General features: G+C 60.5%; 3 protein-coding genes across 10 annotated transcripts in view; all 3 read left to right on the plus strand.

Moving 5' to 3' along the window:
* ARHGAP39 (Rho GTPase activating protein 39) overlaps positions 1-10313 on the plus strand; it is an 88833-nt gene extending 78520 nt beyond the window's left edge. For 3 of the 8 annotated variants that reach the window (XM_082363694.1, XM_082363693.1, XM_082363692.1), the window contains 5 exons: positions 3428-3520; positions 6639-6712; positions 7090-7289; positions 7993-8644; positions 8724-10313. In XM_082363694.1, coding sequence (XP_082219820.1) covers positions 3428-3520; positions 6639-6712; positions 7090-7289; positions 7993-8644; positions 8724-8918 — 1214 coding nt within the window. In that variant the 3' untranslated portion in view covers positions 8919-10313. Of the gene's footprint in view, positions 1-3427; positions 3521-6638; positions 6713-7089; positions 7290-7992; positions 8645-8723 lie in introns of those variants that run through there. The other 5 variants (XM_082363695.1, XM_082363698.1, XM_082363696.1 and 2 more) reach the window with 4 other exon arrangements.
* Positions 10314-11030: 717 nt separating this feature from the next.
* LOC309614882 (UPF0598 protein C8orf82 homolog) lies at positions 11031-12670 on the plus strand (the record flags this gene model as incomplete). The annotated part of the gene is made up of 3 exons (XM_082363733.1): positions 11031-11246; positions 11895-11943; positions 12225-12670. The coding sequence occupies exons 1-3, from the start codon at positions 11085-11087 to the stop codon at positions 12668-12670; spliced, it is 657 nt and encodes a 218-aa protein (XP_082219859.1). The 5' UTR covers positions 11031-11084.
* Positions 12671-12807: 137 nt separating this feature from the next.
* LRRC24 (leucine rich repeat containing 24) lies at positions 12808-17587 on the plus strand. The gene is made up of 5 exons (XM_082363710.1): positions 12808-13072; positions 14856-15106; positions 15266-15544; positions 15713-15881; positions 16561-17587. Exons 2-5 carry the CDS (start codon positions 14939-14941, stop codon positions 17481-17483), a joined length of 1539 nt encoding a protein of 512 aa, XP_082219836.1. The 5' UTR covers positions 12808-13072; positions 14856-14938; the 3' UTR covers positions 17484-17587.
* Positions 17588-17864: the final 277 nt, after the last annotated feature.

Here is a 17864-nt window from a genome sequence, read left to right on the forward strand (position 1 = left end):
TGAAAGCAGGAACATGAACAGATATTTGTACACCCATGTTCATAGCAGCATATTCACAATAGCCAAGAGGCAGAAAGCAGCCCAGGTGTCCATTGATGGATGAATAGATAAATAAAATGTCATCTGTACACATAATGGAATTATTCAGCCTAATAGGGAAGGAAATTCTGGCACAGGCTACAACATAGATGAATCCTGAAAACATTATGCTGAGTGAAATAAGACAGACCCAAAAAGACAATTACTGCATGAATCAGACAAATAACTGTATGAGGTCCCTAGAGTAGTCAAATTCATACAGAATGGTGGGTGCCATGGGTTACGGGGAGGGAGAAATGGAGAGTTGTTTGATTCGTACAGACTTCTCATTTTGGGAGGTGAAGAAGTGCTGGAGATGGATGGTGGTGACAATTGCACAGTAATATGAATGTAATTAATACCCTGAACTGTACAGTTAAAAATGGTTAAAATGGCAGATTTTATGTTACATATAATTTACCACAATAAAAAATACTAAAACCCACCAGGACAAAGAGTATGGAAGAGGAAGAACAACTATGCTTTGGAAGCTGAAAAGCACACGGACAAGTGGCTGGAAACTGACTTGGCAGACCAAGAAATGTGGATCCCAAGCAGGTGGTGGGGAAGCTGGCAAGTCGAAGCAGGTAGCAGGCCCCAAAAAGCGCAGCAGCGGGTGGAGCCAGCTTCCTCCAGCAGTGGTATGGAAGTGGGAGTGACCATGGAGCTGAAAACAAAAGGACTAGTTGAAGGTCTGTTTAAGAAGCAGAGCAGCTACAGTGGAGTAGGCAAAGTTAAAGACTCTGGACCCAGAGCATCTGGACTCAGATCTCAGCCACTTTTTCAAAATAGGCCATATTCTGAGCCATAAAACAAGTCTCAATAAAGGTTAAAGAATGTGAGTCATAGGGACTTCCCTGGTGGTCCAGTAGATAAGACTCCACACTCCCAACGCAGGGGGTGTGGGTTTGATCCCTGGTCAGGGAAGTAGAGCCCACACGCGTGTCGCAACTAAGAGTCCACGTGCCGCAACTAAGAAGTCTGCATGCCGCAACTAAGACCCGGCACAGCCAAAATAAATACTAAAAAAAAAAAAAAAAAAAGAATGCGAGTCATAGAAAGTGTGTTCTCTAACCACAGTGGAATTAAATTAGCAATCAGCAACACAAAGATATCTGGAAAATCCCTGAGTATTTGGAAACTAAAGAACATACTACTGAACAATCCATGGGTCAAATAAAAACGAAAAAGGAAGGTGCAAAGTATTTTGAATTGAAAGAAAATGAAAACAAAACATTACAATTTGGGTGATGCAGCTAAAGCAGTACTTAGAGGGAAATTTATGGCACCTAGATGTCTGTATTAGGAAATATCTCAAATCAATCATCTCAGCTCCTACTTTAAGAAACTTAAAAAAAAAAAGAGTGAGAGGAAATTATACCAAAAAGTAAGGAGAAGAAAGGAAATAATGATCAGAGTAGAAATCAATGAAAGAGAAAATAGAAAAAACAATGTGGAAAAACAGGAAACAAAAAGCTGATTACTTGAGAAGATCAACAAAATTAATAAACCTCCAGCCAGGCTAACCAGGACACAAAGAAGACATAAATTATCAATATCAAGAATAAGAGATAATATCATTACAGATTCAACAGATGTTAAAAGGATAGTAAGGAAATATTATGAACAACATTATGCCAGTAAATATGACAGTTTAGAGGAAATGGACAAATTCCTTGAAAGACACAAACTACCAAAAATCACTCAATAAAAAATAACCAGAAAAATCATATATCTATTAAAGAAATTGGTACTTTATGAAACTTTCCCACAAAGAAAATTCCAGGCCCAAATGGCTTCACTAGTGAATTCTATCAAATATTTCATTGTTTGTGTAGCAACTAACTCAGAAAATTGAAGTGGAGGGAATATTTCCTAATTCTCTCTATATCAAAATTAGAAAAGGACATTACCAAAAATTTGAAAAAGAAGCACAGATAGTATCCCTCATGAGCATAGGACAAAAATGAACCATATTTTAGCAAATTAAATCCAACAATATATTAAAAGGATAATGCATCTTGAATAAGTGGGGTTTATCTGAGGAATGAAAAGTTGGTTTAACATTCAAAAATCAATCAATGTAATTTGCCATATCAACAGAGTAAAAAAAAAGCCATATGATCATCTCAATAAGTGTAGAAAAAGCATTTGACAAAATCGAACATTCCATTCCTGATAAAAAACTTGGAAGAGAAGGGAGTCTCTTCAACCTAGTATACACATGTATCTTTCCTTGCCCTGTCAGCCTAGGGCCTAGAAGCAATGACACCCCAATAGCATTGAGGACACCTGACCCGCGGCTCTTGGTTTCTACCATTTTCCATTAAAAGGAACCAGAGCTGTTTGGAGAAACAGCTGACTCTGAGGCTGGGGTAGGGAATGTACAAGATGAAGTGCCAGAAGGGAGGATGTGCCAGAGGGGAGACGATGGGCTGTGTCACAGGACACGGGTCACAGGACACAGAGCTCCCCGGGGCCAAAGCTGGAGCACTTTGAGCAACAGAATAAAGTCATATTGAATTGTAACCTGACAATGTAAAATGAATATCCCTAAGCCCATACTGATACAAATGATTAGATAGATATAGGGTTAGGGTTAGGGGACTTCTTCCATGCAGAAGAATTACAAATATGGGACTTCCCTGGTGGTCCAATGGTTAAGACTCCACACTTCCACTGCAGGGGGTGCGGGTTCGATCCCTGGTTGGGGAACTAAGATCCCCGAATGCCGCACAATGAGGCCAAAAAAAGAAAGAAAGAAAAAAAAGAATTACAAATAATTTATGTAGGTAAGAGGGTCCACCATGAGGGGAGCGTGAATCCCACCTCAGTGTGGGCTGTGTGCCTCGACTTCCTTCCAGAGCACGGGATGGGGGGATGGAGGGTCCGCATCGACAGCGCTGAGTTATTTTGTGCGGGGTGTGGGGGGGTGCCCAGCTCAGCCAGAGAGGGGAGCCAGGCCCCTCCTCTCTCGCTCAGCACCCACTCAGCCCCTGGAGCGCAGCCACGTAGGAACCAGGTGGCTGGGCTGTGGCCCTCTCAGGGGGCTCCCTACCCCTGCCTTTCTGTCGGCCAGCGGGTCATGAGCTGACCACATCCTCTCCCCACTGCCCAAGGGCACGTTCCTGGCACCTCCCCAGCCACACGACCCAGGTGTGCCCGCACACCCACCCCTGTGCCCAGGACTCCCCTCCACCTCTGGCGGGGCATCAGCCTGTCTCCCTCCGAGGAGCCCAGCAGGCTGGGGCAGTGCCCTCCCAGCTGCCCAGGGTCAGTCCCGAGCGGGACCGTGTGGGCACGTGTTCCTCTTTGTGTTCTGTGGCCTCACCCTTTGTTTGCTCCCCAGTGACACAGCACATGAAAGCGCTCCTGGAAAGGAACACTAAGAAGAAGTCCAAGTTGAGAAAGAAACCCAAGCCTTATGTTGAGGAGCCGGATGGTAGGGCCTCTCCCGCGGGCCCTGTGCGCTGCGTCTGCACGGCTCTGCTCTCCGGCCTCGGCCGCCTGGCCTCCTCTCTCTAACCGCTTCTGGGCTGGGGGGACAGTGGGGGGACACTAACCATCAGGTCTCCTCCTGAGTGGGCTGGAAGCCCAGGTCGTCGACAGGGCTCCTGGGAGAGGCCACACCTGCCCTGTGCCTTTCTCCACGGTGCTCAGAACAATTTCCAACGTGCATGCTGGGTTCTCTGTGGGGAGGGGCCTGCTGGAGGCACCCCTAAGTGAGGGAGTGCCCTGTGGGCAGGTGCCTCCCCAGCCCTGACCTCCAGCTGGGGCTGGGGGCCAAGCCTGGCATTGTTTCCCCGGGGCCCCCAGCACAGCCCATCCCTGCTCTTCTCCTGGGCCCTGGCTCAGGAGCCCACCCCTACCCAAGCTCCAGAGAAGCCCTGTTAGCCCAAGGCTGTGCTCTCCTGGCCAGGAGACCCAGCTGTCCATTTCTGTCCCATGAGCCTCCCTTCTTGGCACCAGGGCCCTGGGACCAGCCCCCATCCCACCTGTACCTGGTTACCCACACTTGCCCCACTCGTCTTCCTGTGAGACTCACCCTTGGCACCCCTTCCTCTGGGAAGCTCTCTGGCTACGTGCTACCCTCACCAGAAGAAGGGGGGCAGCCGCAATCCAGGATTCCCAGGCGCCCTTGGGCCCCTGTCCTTGGGGACAGGAGCAGAAGCTTTGAGCTCCGGCCTGAGCCCGTCCGCTGGCGTCCCGATGCAGCAGTGAGGTGGGGCTGGGGGCACAGAGTGCAGGCTCCTGTGGGCCGGGGGTGGTTGGAGCCCCGAGGGGGTCAGAGGAGGGAGCTAGTTCCCCCGGGACCCAGCAGAGTCCGTGCCAAGAGGCGGCAGGTCCTGGCCACACCCAGCGGCCTTCGAGGCTCTTGGCCTGGGCACCTGGCACAGCAGCAGAGGCTCTGGGAGGGCTGCTTTGTCAGTCGCTCTGGGGGCCGCTGTCTCTCCGCTGGGTGGGAGCATGCCCTGGCAAGGCCAGCACGGGGCAGTGGACCCAGAGTTCCCCCGCAGCACCAGGTGGGTTTCCCTGGGTTGGCTGCGGGCACTCAGCAGACACCCCATAGTCTTGGCCCAGGAGGCTGTGCCCTGGCAGCAGAGGTGCCCCAGCCCTGAGATTCCAGGCACACGAGGCCTCAGTCCCTGGTCCGCCCACAAAAGCTCGGACTCCAGCAGCTGCAGCCCTCACTCCATGCCAGACTGAGGTCAGCCCTTCATGGGCACCTGTCCCCATCCTACAGAGAGGAAATAAGGCCTGGAAAGGCTGCACCACAATCGTCAGGTGAGAGGTGGTGGCACAAGGATATTCAGATCACAGCCTGTTGGAGAGGCCGGTTTGGTCCCAGGAAGCCCTGTGACAGGAGGTCAGGGCGAGTCTGCCCACGGGCCCCAAGCCCAGGGACAGGAGGCTGTCACCCAAGGGAGGGGTGGGCACGCTCCCAGGATGGGGAAAGCGAGCAGGTGCCGCCACGCACTCCCTGGGCTCCCGCTGCTCAGGGTGCAGCCCGGGTTCCGTTTGCTTGAGCACCATCCACTCTCCCTGAGCCAAGAGCTTGCCCACGTGGGCCGATGGCAGAAGGTTCCAAGCGCTGTGTCCCAAGCTGGCTGATTGGTAGCTGCAGCTAGGATTCTCTGTTTGGGTCTGTGGGTCCCCAGGGACCTGAAACAGATCCTTCAGGGTTTAAACACCTATAAGAAATGTTTGTTTTCATTTTGATTACTCTAAAACAGAACCCCCTTACCAGTTATAACGACAGAAGTATTTTGTGATAACTAGAAATGAAAAGGTTTTCACAAATGAGACATGTTTGTGTTCTTCACACTGAGGTTCACGGAACCCTGTGTCCTCAGACAACTGCTTCCTTTAAAAAAGACTATATTTGAGACTTGGGTCCAGAGGCCCCCGCTCAGGCAGGGAGGCCCAGCAGAGGCAGAGCCTTACAGGGAACGGGTCTGTCCTGAGCCTGGAGGCACACGGTCGGCCCATCTGTCTGTCCATGGTCTGGGGCAGCCCGGCCCAGATGGCTCCTCTGTCTTGCTGCTCCTTCCCTTGCCTGGGCCGGGAAAGATGCGCCACACGTTTCAGACCCTCCCTGGGTGGGGTCTCCTCCCCACTCCCTCTCCCCCCTCCTCCCTTTGCCTCCAGCCCCCCACCCCCACCTGCCCCAACACACCGTATCTGGAAAGACCCGTGGCCTGAGGTCTTTGCCCTCGGATTGCTGGCCCTGCCACCCTCCATGACCACCAGCTAGAACTTCTGCTTTCAGGGGCGAGGTTTGAGAAAGCCCCCTCCCTTGAGAAAGGAGACCAGTCTTCCTGTCACCTTCAGCCCTCAGGCAGAGTCGCCATGTGGTCCTTCCCCAGCATTGCCCTCCCAGCGAAACCCAGGCTCAGGACACGGCACCCCCTCCACACTCATGCCCCTCCCAAGTGAGCCAGGCCCTGGGCCTCCCTCTCCCTGACCCCCACCCAGGCAGCCTTTGACCAAGCAGGCATGAGGTCCTGTGGGCTGAGGCCTCTCCCTGGGCTGCCCAGGGCCTCTGGCTGGAAGCAGGGCTGCAAGAGAGCTGGGCTTGCTGTCCAGCGCCCCCCGAGCTCCCTCCTCCCGTGCTGGCCCAAGGCGATGGGCGCCGAGTGCCTGCAGGCGTGCAGCACATGGAGATCACCCTTCTCAGGGGGCTCCCCAGGCCCTGCCCTAGCCTGCCTGCGACTTCCCCTGGGGAATAGACCTCATCCCCAGCCTGACCTTCCTGGCCAGGGGAAGGGTTGGGTAGGCTGGCAGAGGGCTTCCTTCTTCAACCTGGCTCCTCTGGAGGAGAGGGCAGTGCCCCCTTGCCTCTTCACATGAGTTTACTTCTGAAGGGCGGCCCAGGCGTGTAAGGACCCACTGCCTGGGGCAAGCAGCAGGCAGGAGGCTGGTCAGGCCTGGGCCCCCAGGTTCTTGCAGGAGCCACCTCTCCTCACCCCTCTTGCTGCTTCCTCTCTTAGTCACCGGTTGGCCTGCAGCCCCTGCTCCCACTCATCCATGCCAAGCCAACTGGCACCATTCTTTTCCAGGGGTGGCAATAAGCACATATGCCAAGTACTGTTACCACAAGCTGCAGAAGGCAGCCCTGACTGGGGCCAAGAAGGTACGAACTTCTCCCAGGACAGCTGGGCAGAGGTGGGCGGGCAGCCTGTGCCGGTGACGCCTAGACAGAGTCCAACGGGAGGCGGGGGCTGCAGATTTGGGGAGGGGGCGGGGGGGCAGTTAAAGGCTCGCAGTGCGGAGGGTGCCACTTGGAGCTTCTGATGCTGTAGGTGGCCCAGCAGGAGGCCCCTCTGGTGACTCAGGGGCCAGGGAGTTGGGGGTCCCCGGCTCAGGCCTGGGGTTCACAGGGACGAGAGGACAGAAGGAGGAAAGAGGGCGGGTGAGCCAGGGGCAGCCCTTGCAGAGGTGCAGGGGGAGGGAGGGCTGGGAGCTGGGCACCAGGCCACACTGGGACAGAGAGCTGGGCCGCCTTTGCAGGGGCTGAAGAAGCCCAACGTGGAGGAGATCCGGCATGCCAAGAACGCCGTGTTCAGCCCGTCCATGTTTGGCAGTGCACTGCAGGAGGTCATGAGCATGCAGAAGGAGCGCTACCCTGATCGGCAGCTGCCCTGGGTACAGACTCGGCTGTCGGAGGAGGTGCTCGCACTCAACGGTGACCAGACAGAAGGCATCTTCAGGTGCCCTGCAACCTGGGCCCTGGTGTGGGGGCTTGGGTGTCTACACCACGTGTCTTGGGCCGACGGGGGCCAGTGGGCCCCGGGCCCCTGCCTCAGAGCAGCGAGAGAAGCCCCCCTGAGAGGCCAGCATGCAGGCAGGGAGGGCAGCTTGGAGCAGATAGAAGGGCCGGGCGCTCTGCGGCCAGGAGGGTGGGGCGGGCCCCATGTTTAGGCGGTGGGTCAGCAGGGTTGTCCCTCCTGAATGGCAGCACACCGGAACCCAGACAGGAGAGCTAGCCAGGGACAGTGCCCTTGCAGAATAGGGCCAGCAGGGGCCCAGAGGGCACTTGGACACCAACCATAGGCAGGGCCTGGAAAGATGCAGCAACCCCCAGCAAACGGTCCTCACCTGTGAGTGGAGATGATGGCCCTGTCCCATGGAGGATGGCACATGGCCAGTCACCTGCTGTCGTGACTCACCTACCCAGGACCCGGGACAGGTGGGGAAACAGGCTTATGGGTTTGGGCCTCAGGGACCATTCTGAGGAAGGGATCTGCATGGGGGCAGTCAGCAGAGGGATAAGGGATGGGGGCCTGGGACAGGGGACCCCAGCCACACCTCCCTCTGGTAGGAAAGAGGCCATTTGGGCAGAGAGGGGTCAGGCAGCCCTGACCCTGAGCAAGCCCAGCTCCTCCTCCCTGAGACCTGCCCTGTGCTTGGCAGAGTCCCTGGGGACATTGATGAGGTGAACGCCCTGAAGCTGCAGGTGGACCAGTGGAAGGTGCCTACGGGCCTGGAGGACCCCCACGTCCCAGGTGAGTCCCCAGTCCCCTCAGCAGCAGGAGCAGCTCGGACGGCCCAGCCCTCCCTGCTTTCCGTCGTGAAGGGACAGCCCTCGGGTCCATTTCCAGCACAGACGTCCCCCTGCCGTTGGACAGCCTCCGCGGCGCCTCCCTCCGCTCGCCTGCTCACGGTGGCCGCACAGCCTCTCTTGGTTCCCGGCGCTCGGGGTCTGTCCAGGCCCTCAGGACCAGGAGCCCGCTGGCCTCCGGCCGCGCAGCCCACACGGCTGGGGGGACACCTCCCGTCTGGTCCTGGCCCCTCGCCCCCACTCCCGACACACACGGCCGCTTTCGCCCCTTGCTGCTGGTGGGGCGGGTCCCCGACTGCCCCGCCCGGCCGAAACCCCCGCGCTGCGTCCACAGCGTCGCTGCTGAAGCTGTGGTACCGGGAGCTGGAGGAGCCCCTGATCCCCCACGAGTTCTACGAGCAGTGCATCGCGCACTACGAGAGCCCCGAGGCCGCCGTGGCCGTGGTGCACGCGCTGCCCCGCATCAACCGCCTGGTGCTGTGCTACCTCATCCGTTTCCTCCAGGTAGGCGGTGCCGCCCCTCCGCGCCCCGCCCCTCCGCGCCCCGCCCCGGCCCACCCGCAGCTCCCCGCTCCCCGCGCAGGTGTTCGTGCAGCCCGCCAATGTGGCCATCACCAAGATGGACGTCAGCAACCTGGCCATGGTGATGGCGCCCAACTGCCTGCGCTGCCGCTCGGACGACCCGCGCATCATCTTTGAGAACACTCGCAAGGAGATGTCCTTCCTGCGCGTGCTCATCCAGCACCTGGACACCACCTTCATGGAGGGCGTGCTATAGCGCGTGGGCACCGAGGGACCGAGGGTGGGGACAGAGCCTGCCCGGGTGCGCCCGGGCAGGGGGCACGCGGGGAGGGGGGAGGGGAGGCCCGAGAAGCGGAGGTAGCATGCCGGCTCCGCCCATGCCCGCCCCAGCCCTGGAACCCGCATCCTCCGACCCGGGCCCTCGGCCTGAAGGCGCAGCCAAGGCAGAGGGGCTGCGGGAAGGGCGCCTCTGCCCCGCCCCAGGCCTCGTGGCCGTATCGTTCGGCTCTGCCCCGCCCACCGCCAGCCGCCGTTCGGCCGCGAGAAAGTGCCTTCTGTTTCCCGGAGCCAAGTGACACTGCCCCTCCCGGCCGGCCCGAGAGCACAAGCCGCCCTTCCTGGGGCGAGCCGCCTTGCTGGGGCTGCTGGGCTCAGCTTGGCCCCGGCCCAACCCGGCTGCCCATCTTGCTCTTCCTCTGCCCTCCCCCTGACCTGGGGGTCTCCTGATCTGCGACTTCCGCCCTCCCCAGTCCCTTCCCGCCCCCTCCCCCTGCCACTTGTGGCCTCCAGCGTGGTGACTGCACAGGAGTTTGGGGGCTCCAGGGCTCTGGGCTGTTCACCACCAGAGCAGAGCCTGGCTGGTGCAGGGCCCGATAGGCTCTCTCTGGGTGGAAAGGGGCCCCCAAGCCAAAGTCCTCTGGGGTGGGGGGCAGGGTTGGGCAGGCATTCTTGGGGCAGGGTGGGGGAGGGGCAAGAGTATTTTTTCTTCGTGTAACTATAAATTCAGAATCTATCCCGCATCCCAAACCCGCCTGTGTATAGAGATATAAATAGAGCGAAACCTATAAGAACTAAATTTGCTAATGACATAGTCTTAACCCAAATGTTATTTATTTCTGAGTCCTCTGCAGACAAGTTGAGATCATTCCTTCATTTTCTTCTCCACCCTCTTGGCTTCTGACCAAAAATCAAACCCTGCCCCATCCCCATCCAGGACCTGCATCAGAGAAGGAAGGAGCCCTGAACTGGGGGACCAGAGGGGCACCGGGGACTGCCCTTCCTCGAGGCCAGAGCCGGGGCGGGGGGTAGGGTGGGTGGAGGGGAGGTATCTAGACTCTCAGTTTGTACATTTTCCATTTTGGAATTTTGAGTTCCAATTGTTGTAAAACTTAATTTCTCCCCGGCTTTTATATATATATATATATATTATATATATATAATATATATATATATTTAGAGTTGAGTTTTTATTTATTATTAAAAACAAAAAACCCCAGTCCTGCCGAGGCCTGGTGTCCCCTGTGGGAGCGTCCTCAGTCCGGTGGTCTCGGGGCCTGGGTAGGGGCGGCCCGGCCACAGACTCTTGCTCTGATGCACGGACTCGAGAGATGACAACACTTTGTGTGAATAAAGTACGTATGGACACTTGCGAGCCTGTCGCCTCCCATTCCTTCCAGTTGCGGCGGGGCAGCTATCAGCGGCCAGTCGGTTGCCGGTGTGGGCACCAGGGTGGAAGCCAGGCCAATGGAGAATGGGGGGAGCGGGGGGCGGGGGGAGAGCAAGGCAGCTTCCCGGGAACGGGGACGAGGCTCCAGGTAGGCGCGCAAGGTGCGAGGCACCTGGGGTATCACAATTGAGCCCGAAAGCCCTGCTTGATTGGGAGGGGGGCTTTTTCTGAGCTACCTTACCCGCAAGCTGGCATAGGCGTCTAGGCAGTGTTTATTCACCACCTCGCTGTTCAGCACCCAGCTGGACAGGCAGATTGCCCCACCGTGGGTGGGGTTGGGGGAGGAAACAGGGCGGGTGCCTCGCCCAAGTGAGAGCAACCATCCTCCGAGGGCGGAGGGACAGGGCCCACACGCCCGGCGCCGCCCCGTCCCCAGCCCGTATCCCTGTTCCCGAAATCGCCCACACCCCCGTCTCACACCCGAACCCCACCGTCGGGAGGCCCCGCCCGCCACCCCTTTCCCAGCCGAACGGCAGGGCGGCGCGCCCCTAAAGCCCAGAGAAGTAAGAGTGTCGGGACCGCCCGGGGTCCGGGGAACAAGCAAAGCCCGGGGGCTGGGGAGGAGGCTGGGAGGTGGGGACGAGCTCGGCGGCCGCCGCCGGAACCCAAAGCGCGAGGTCGCAGCCACCAGGGGACTTACGTTCGCGCAGCACCGCCCCCGCGTGACCCTCTGGCCGCTTCCGGCACGGAAGGACAATGTGGGCGACGCGCGGAGTGCTGCGGCCCTGGGCCCTCGGCTTGGCGTGGTCCCCGGGGACCCGGGCCTACGGTGGGGGCGGGGGCGTCTCCTACACGCAGGGCCAGAGCCCAGAGCCGCGGACGCGCGAGTACTTTTACTACGTGGATCATCAGGGCCAGGTGGGCGGGGCCGGGGCCTGAGGGAGGCTCCCGTGAGAGGCGAGGCCTGGTGCCGGGTTTCTGCGGGTCGGGGCCTGAGGGAGGACCCTGTGAGGGGCGGGGCCTGAGTAGGCGGGGTCTTTAAAGTAAGGGTACCCGACCTCCGCAGTGGCGCTGGAGAGACCGGAGCGCCCGGCCCCGGCCCCAGAGGGTTAGGTACGAGCGGCCAACCTCCCACACGTGGTTACGCCCTGCGCGCTTTGCTTCCCCAGATCCTGCGGCCCCCAGCTCGGGGCAGCCCCGCCTGCTTTGGAAGCCCTGGCGGGGGCATCCGCCATATACAGGAGGAAGCAAGTCAGATAGCCTCCGCGGAGGAGGGGCACATCTCATTAGAAACTTGAAAGGAGGCGGGAAGAGGCGCGGGAAAGGCATGCCAATCCAGAGAACCTGTGCATGAGGAAGCAAGACCGGGGGTGCGGGGTAGATGTGGGGAAGTCTGCAGGGCCCCCAGGCTTACCTTCCACGCGCCTCCCTGCACACGGTGTGCACAGACGAGCAAAGAAAGCGGACACCGGCCCAGGCTCAGGCCCGCCCAGGCCTTCTCTCCCTGGGGCCGGCTCTGTCGGGCTTCCCCCTGGGACTCAAGGGCCACGGTCTGCCTCTTTGCAGCTTTTCCTGGATGACTCCAAATTGAAGAACTTCATCACCTGCTTCAAAGGTACTGATGCGCCCTCCTCCCCCACCTTCCCTCTTCCTTCGGGGAGGGCCCTGAAGGGCTCCGCTGCCCAACCTGCCGGCGGGGTTGCCCGCAGCAGGGCACTGGCCGTCCTGCGCTCAAAAGCCCCCTAACTAGAGTGAGGCCTGGGAGGCTGTCCGACCGCCGGCGTCTGCCCTTGGTGTGACCCAGGGCGAAACGCCTGCCTGGGGCAGTAAGGCCTAGGGGGCCTCGGGGCCCGGCATGCTGAGCAGTCGCGGCCTTCCCCCCCCCCCCCCCCACAGACCCGCAGTTCCTGGTCACCTTCTTCTGCCGCCTGAGACCCAACCGCAGCGGGCGCTACGAGGCCTCCTTCCCCTTCCTGTCGCCCTGCGGCAGAGAGCGCAACTTCCTACGCTGCGAGGACCGTCCCGTGGTCTTCACGCACCTGCTGGCCGCTGGCCCGGAGCCCCCGCGCCTCTCCTACTGCGGCGGCGGCGAGGCCCTGGCCGTGCCCTTCGAGCCGGCGCGCCTACTGCCCCTGGCCTCCAATGGGCGTCTCTACCACCCGGCGCCGGAGCGCGCGGGCGGCGTGGGCCTGCTGCGATCGGCTCTGGCCTTCGAGCTCAGCGCCTGCTTCGAGTACGCGCCCGGCGCGCCGGAGCTGCCCTCGCACGTGCGCTGGCAGGGCAGCCGTTTCGCCCTCACCATGGACCTGGCCCCGCTGCTGCTCGCCGCCCCGCCGCCTTGAGCGGCGGGCTCGCAGCCGCTGGCGCCCCCAGCCCCGCTGCGCCCCCCCGGGCTGCGTCGCTGCGCACGCGCCACCCGGAGAGCGCGCTGTCCGAGTGCGCGTGCGCGGCGGAGGTGCGCCGCGGCCCCGCCCCGCCCGGCGCTGTCCGAGGTGCTGCCGCGGTCCGAGAACCGACGCGGGAGGGGCGGGGTCACGGGTGCTCTACCCCGTCCGCACACCCCCGGCCTGGGGCGTCCTCGGAGTCCTCGGCTTCGGCCAGCGCTCGCGACGGCAGACCCGGGCGGCCGGGAGGGAGGTGCGGGGGCTCCAGTGCGCGAGCGCGAGCGGCGCCCGCCCCTCCCCCGCCCGGCGCTGCTCGGTGGGCCGGGGTTCGGCGGGGGAGCCGCGCCGCAGGAGCGTCAGGTGAGGGGGCGCCCGACCCAAGGTCAGCGGGCGTGGGGGCGGGATCAGGGGCCATCCTGGCTCTGTCCCCGGCGATCACCGAGAAGGGCGTGCGACCTGGCGGGGACCACGCCCTGCCCTGAACCGGCCTGGGACAGACCGCGCCGGAGGGGATGCAGGGGGCGCCTTGGGAGATCAAGGCACCCGACTTGGGCCTCGCACTGCGGTGGAGAGCGTCGCAGGGCTTCCTCCATTACCCCTCCAGCCTCCCCTCCCCGCACAGATGGGCGGCCTGGAGACAGTGACAGCCTTTGCCAAATCCAGTATGTGACGCCCCGCCCCCTGCCCAGCCAGATTAGGGGGTTCTCCGCTGAGTAAAAGGATTTCTGGCCTGGCTTTCCCCGCTCTTCCTGCTTGAGTCCTCAACGCTGCCCAGGCCAGCCCTTCCACACGAATCAGCATCTAGTGGGTGTCCGTGTGGGCAGCAGTCCCCTGAGTCTTGAGGAGACCAAGAACCTTCTCTGTTTGAGAGGCCTTGCCACTGGAAGCTAGGTGGACGCCCTGGGCCAAATCTTTTGCTCAGGGAAATGGATCCTGGGGGCTCAGAGTATGCCCCCTAGTTCTCGGGGTTCTTCACACACCTTCTGAGACATCTGGGAACTGCCTCTGCCTGGGCCAAAGCGATTCCATTAAAACTTTTGCTGTGCCTACTTCTCTTCAGTGATCTTAAATAATCATGTGAGTTACAATTTAGAGCAAGATTTAAACAAACACCAAGGCCACTTGGTGTCTTTCCACATGACTCACTCTCCTAATAGGGAGACCAGGTGAACAGGCAGGTGTTCAGAGCAGGGACCATTTGAGGTGGGGCTGAAGGCTAGCTGATAGCACACCCTCAGCCCTGCCATCCCTGGCTTCAGACTGGCTGGCTTCTCAGCCCAGGTCCCCACCTTTACAACTGGACTTGCTGTGCCTTGAACTAGACCCAGGCCTTCTCCTCTCTCTAGGGTCACAGCTGCATGTGTCTAAACCCCAAAACACTACACACTCCTTCAGAGTCCAGGAGATCAGTGTTCCCAGAGCCTACTTGGGAAACTACACTAAAACCCAGTTAGTGGCCCAAGGCCCCTCTTTCACACCCCAGCCATTCCAGGGCCCCACCCACCCCCAAAGACGGATGCACCTTTCTCGGAGCCAGCATGGAGAACACAGACCCACAGCTTCTGAACTGGCTTTCCTATTTGTCTCATCCCCCAATTGTCTAACAATTTCCGAGGAAAAGCTCTAATTCTAGCTAAGCTGTTCTACCAACTCCCACCCCCAGGAGGGCAGGGCCAGAGGCTGGACAAAACTGTGCCTGTGGCTGGTGGCTGCCCTGAGACCAGTTGTGCCCACGTCCTGCATCAGTTCACAACCGGTGAATCCCAGGGCTGGGGTCATAGCATGAGTTCTAGAGATAAAAATGACTAGAGTAAACCCTGGGTCAAGGTTAGGTGAGGGCAGGGACGGACACTAGCAGCGTGGAGCCTTGGGCAGAGATGGGATGGGGAGAGAAGTGGGTTGGGGTGGTGTAGGCGCTCCTTCTGTGGCCTGTGTGGCAAGACCGAGGACATGAGAAATTCTAAACCGAAACCTGATGCCCCTGATCTTTATGCCTTTTTATAAAGGAAGGCAATGAACATTTTATTTTATCAGTTTCTTGAACTAATTTCAAACTTCAAAAATCAGACACGGTGTGTGCCTCCATCCGTGCTCTTCACTGGCTCTCAAATGTTAGGGACAGGCCTGACAACCTGTGTTTCAGGAGGCGCATCCCATCGGGGCCAGACTGTAGGGAGGCTGCTGAGAAGGCTGCAACTTCGTGGCCTGCGGCCGGTCCCGCAAGAGATGGCCCCAGGGGCGCCCGCACTGCTGCTGCTGTCGCTGCTGTCACTGCCAGGTCTCCCGCCTCGCGCTACCGGCTGCCCTGCGGCCTGCCGCTGCTACAGCGCCACGGTGGAGTGCGGCGCCCTGCGGCTGCGCCTGGTCCCACCCGGAATCCCGCCCGGGACGCAGGTGGGCACCGAGTGGGGCTGCCGGGCTGCGGGCCAGGGGTGCCCACGACACGGAGGGATGGTGTGTGAGCCTCCCGGTGGGTGAATGGGGCGCCCTAGGGAAAAGAGAGACCCCCCCCCCCAGCGGGGTAAACGCCCTCCCTCCCTCCTTCCGGCACAGACGCTGTTCCTGCAGGACAACAGCATCGCGCGCCTGGAGCCGGGCACCCTGGCGCCCCTCGCCTCCCTGCGTCGTCTCTACCTGCACAACAACAGCCTGCGCGCCCTGGAGCCAGGCGCCTTCCGTGCGCAGTCGCGCCTGCTGGAGCTGGCTCTCACCGGCAACCGGCTGCGCGGCTTGCGCGTTGGCGCTTTCGCCGGCCTGGCCCAGCTGCGCGTGCTCTACCTAGCTGGCAACCAGCTGGTACAGCTGCTGGATTTCACCTTCCTACACTTGCAGGTGAGGGGGGAGGAGTGGGCAACAAGGGCAAGAGGTCCTCCTGCACTGCCACCTGCCTCCCCGGGCTGGAGTAGTGAAGGGAAGAAAAGGCAGCCCAGTCTAGCCTGGTAAGAAGGGGACATGTCCCCCAGGGCTCCTTTCCCTGATGACCTACTGTCCCTGCTTCAGCGACTGCAGGAGCTGCACCTGCAGGAAAACAGCATCGAGCTGCTGGAGGACCAGGCCCTGGCCGGGCTCTCCTCGCTGGCACTGCTAGACCTCAGCAGGAACCAGCTGGGCACCATCAGCCAGGAGGCCCTACAGCCCCTGGCCAGCCTGCAGGTCCTGCACCTCACAGGTACCTCTTTCTGGGGGCAAGAGACTCTCATGCAAAGGTAGCTTCCTTGACCACAGTGGTGGTGGTAGGTAGCTGGCCCAGCTGTGGAGGGGGCTCCAGTGGCAGTGCTCTGGGGGGCCCCACCACCACCCATAGCCATGACAGAAGGCTGCTAGGAGTAGGGGTGCTGGCAGGGTTACAGTTGTCTAAGGGAGACAGAAAAGGTATGAGTCCCTGAACAAACTGGACAGAGCTGAGCGGCTCACACACTTTGGGGCCAGGAGAGGGCAGGCAGGAAAAAACTGGAAAGATGAGACCAGGACTGGGGACATTTCCTGGAGACAGCACCCGAAGACAAGGCTGGCAGGATGTGCAAGGTTTTAGTGCTGGTGGGATGTCTATGTGCACACAGAGATTCCCCCCAGATAGCAAGACTTGTCACAGGGAGAGACGTCAGAGAAGCGGGGGCTTTCTCAGAGATGGGTGAAGTAAACTGGACGTGCATCACACAGAGGAGGTGGGGGGGGGGGTTTGGCTGCCCACACTTAAGGAGCCTGGGGTCAGAGAAGGGGTGGCAGGGGTCCCCAACTGTGGGAGGTGAGAAAGGGGCTCCTGCTCTGGCCAACAACCCCAACCACACACGCTGTGCTCTGGAGCCACCCCTGAGCTAGCTACCTGTCCGCTGCTGCTCTGCCCACAGAGAACCCATGGCGCTGTGACTGTGCCTTGCACTGGCTGGGAACCTGGATCAAGGAAGGGGGCCAGCGCCTGCTCAGCTCCAGGGACAAGAAAATCACGTGTGCAGAGCCCCCCCGCCTGGCACTTCAGAGTCTCCTGGAAGTATCTGGCAGTAGCCTCATCTGCATCCCACCCTCTGTGCACGTGGAGCCGCTGGAGGTGACAGCCAACCTGGGTGAGGACCTGCGGGTTGCCTGCCAGGCTTCCGGCTACCCGCAGCCCCTGGTGACCTGGAGAAAGGTGGCGCAGCCTCGTGAGGGGCCGCCGCAGGCCCAGGCCCAACCTGAAGGCGGGGTGCCGGGCCCAAGTGGGCCCGGAGCATCCGACATGGGCAGCGGCATGCTCTTCCTCACCAACATCACCCTGGCCCACGCCGGCAAGTACGAGTGCGAGGCCTCCAACGCCGGCGGCGCCGCCCGCTTGCCCTTCCAGCTTCTGGTCAACCTGTCCCAGCAGCTGCTGCTGGCGCCTGCGCCGCCGCGGGCCGGCGGCCCAGTCAGCCACGAGCCCCTGCCCGAGGCGGGCGGCATGGCCTTTCGCGCCCTGGGCCTGGCCACGCAGACGGCCATCGCGACGGCCATCGCGCTCCTGGCGCTCACGGCGCTGCTGCTGGCGACCATGATCTGCCGCAGGCGGCGCAGGCGCAAAAAGGCACCAGGGCCTCCCGGGGAGGGCGCGCTCTTCGTCAACGACTATTCGGACGGGCCCTGCACCTTCGCGCAGCTCGAGGAGCTCCGCGACGAGCGGGGCCACGAGATGTTCGTCATCGACCGCTCTAAGCCGCTCTTCGCCGAGGGCCCGGCGGAAGCGGCCGAGGGCGCAGCGCCCGGAATCGCGCAGGGCCTCCCGCTGCAGCCGCCTGCCGCCTACGAGATCCGTTGCTGAGGGGGGGCGGGGGCGGACGCGCGCTGATGACGCGGGCCACGCGGATTGGCCGACCCGGCTCGCCCCGCGCATGCTCCAGCGTGATCAGTAAAGCGTGGAAGCTGCGCAGTGTTGCGAGCCGTGTATGGGGTTCCTGGGCGTCGGGCGGGGCGGAAGCACCTGCGGACCCCTGCAGATGGAAGTTCTGGGGCGCGAACGGAGGGTAGCCAGGGTAGGCTTCCGACGCCCCACTGAGACCTTCCAGAAAAACCCCTGCCCAAATCACCAGACCTCCAGCTCTGCAGGTCCGCCTCGGGCCCCGCCGCCCCAGGAAAAGCCTGAACCTCTGCGAGGAGGGGCGACGGACTGCAGAGATGTCCAGAGAAAAGATGGGGCAGCAGG

The sequence above is a fragment of the Balaenoptera borealis genome, assembly GCF_965194805.1.
Source record: "Balaenoptera borealis genome assembly, chromosome: 17".
In the NCBI taxonomy this organism is placed as follows: domain Eukaryota; kingdom Metazoa; phylum Chordata; class Mammalia; order Artiodactyla; family Balaenopteridae; genus Balaenoptera; species Balaenoptera borealis.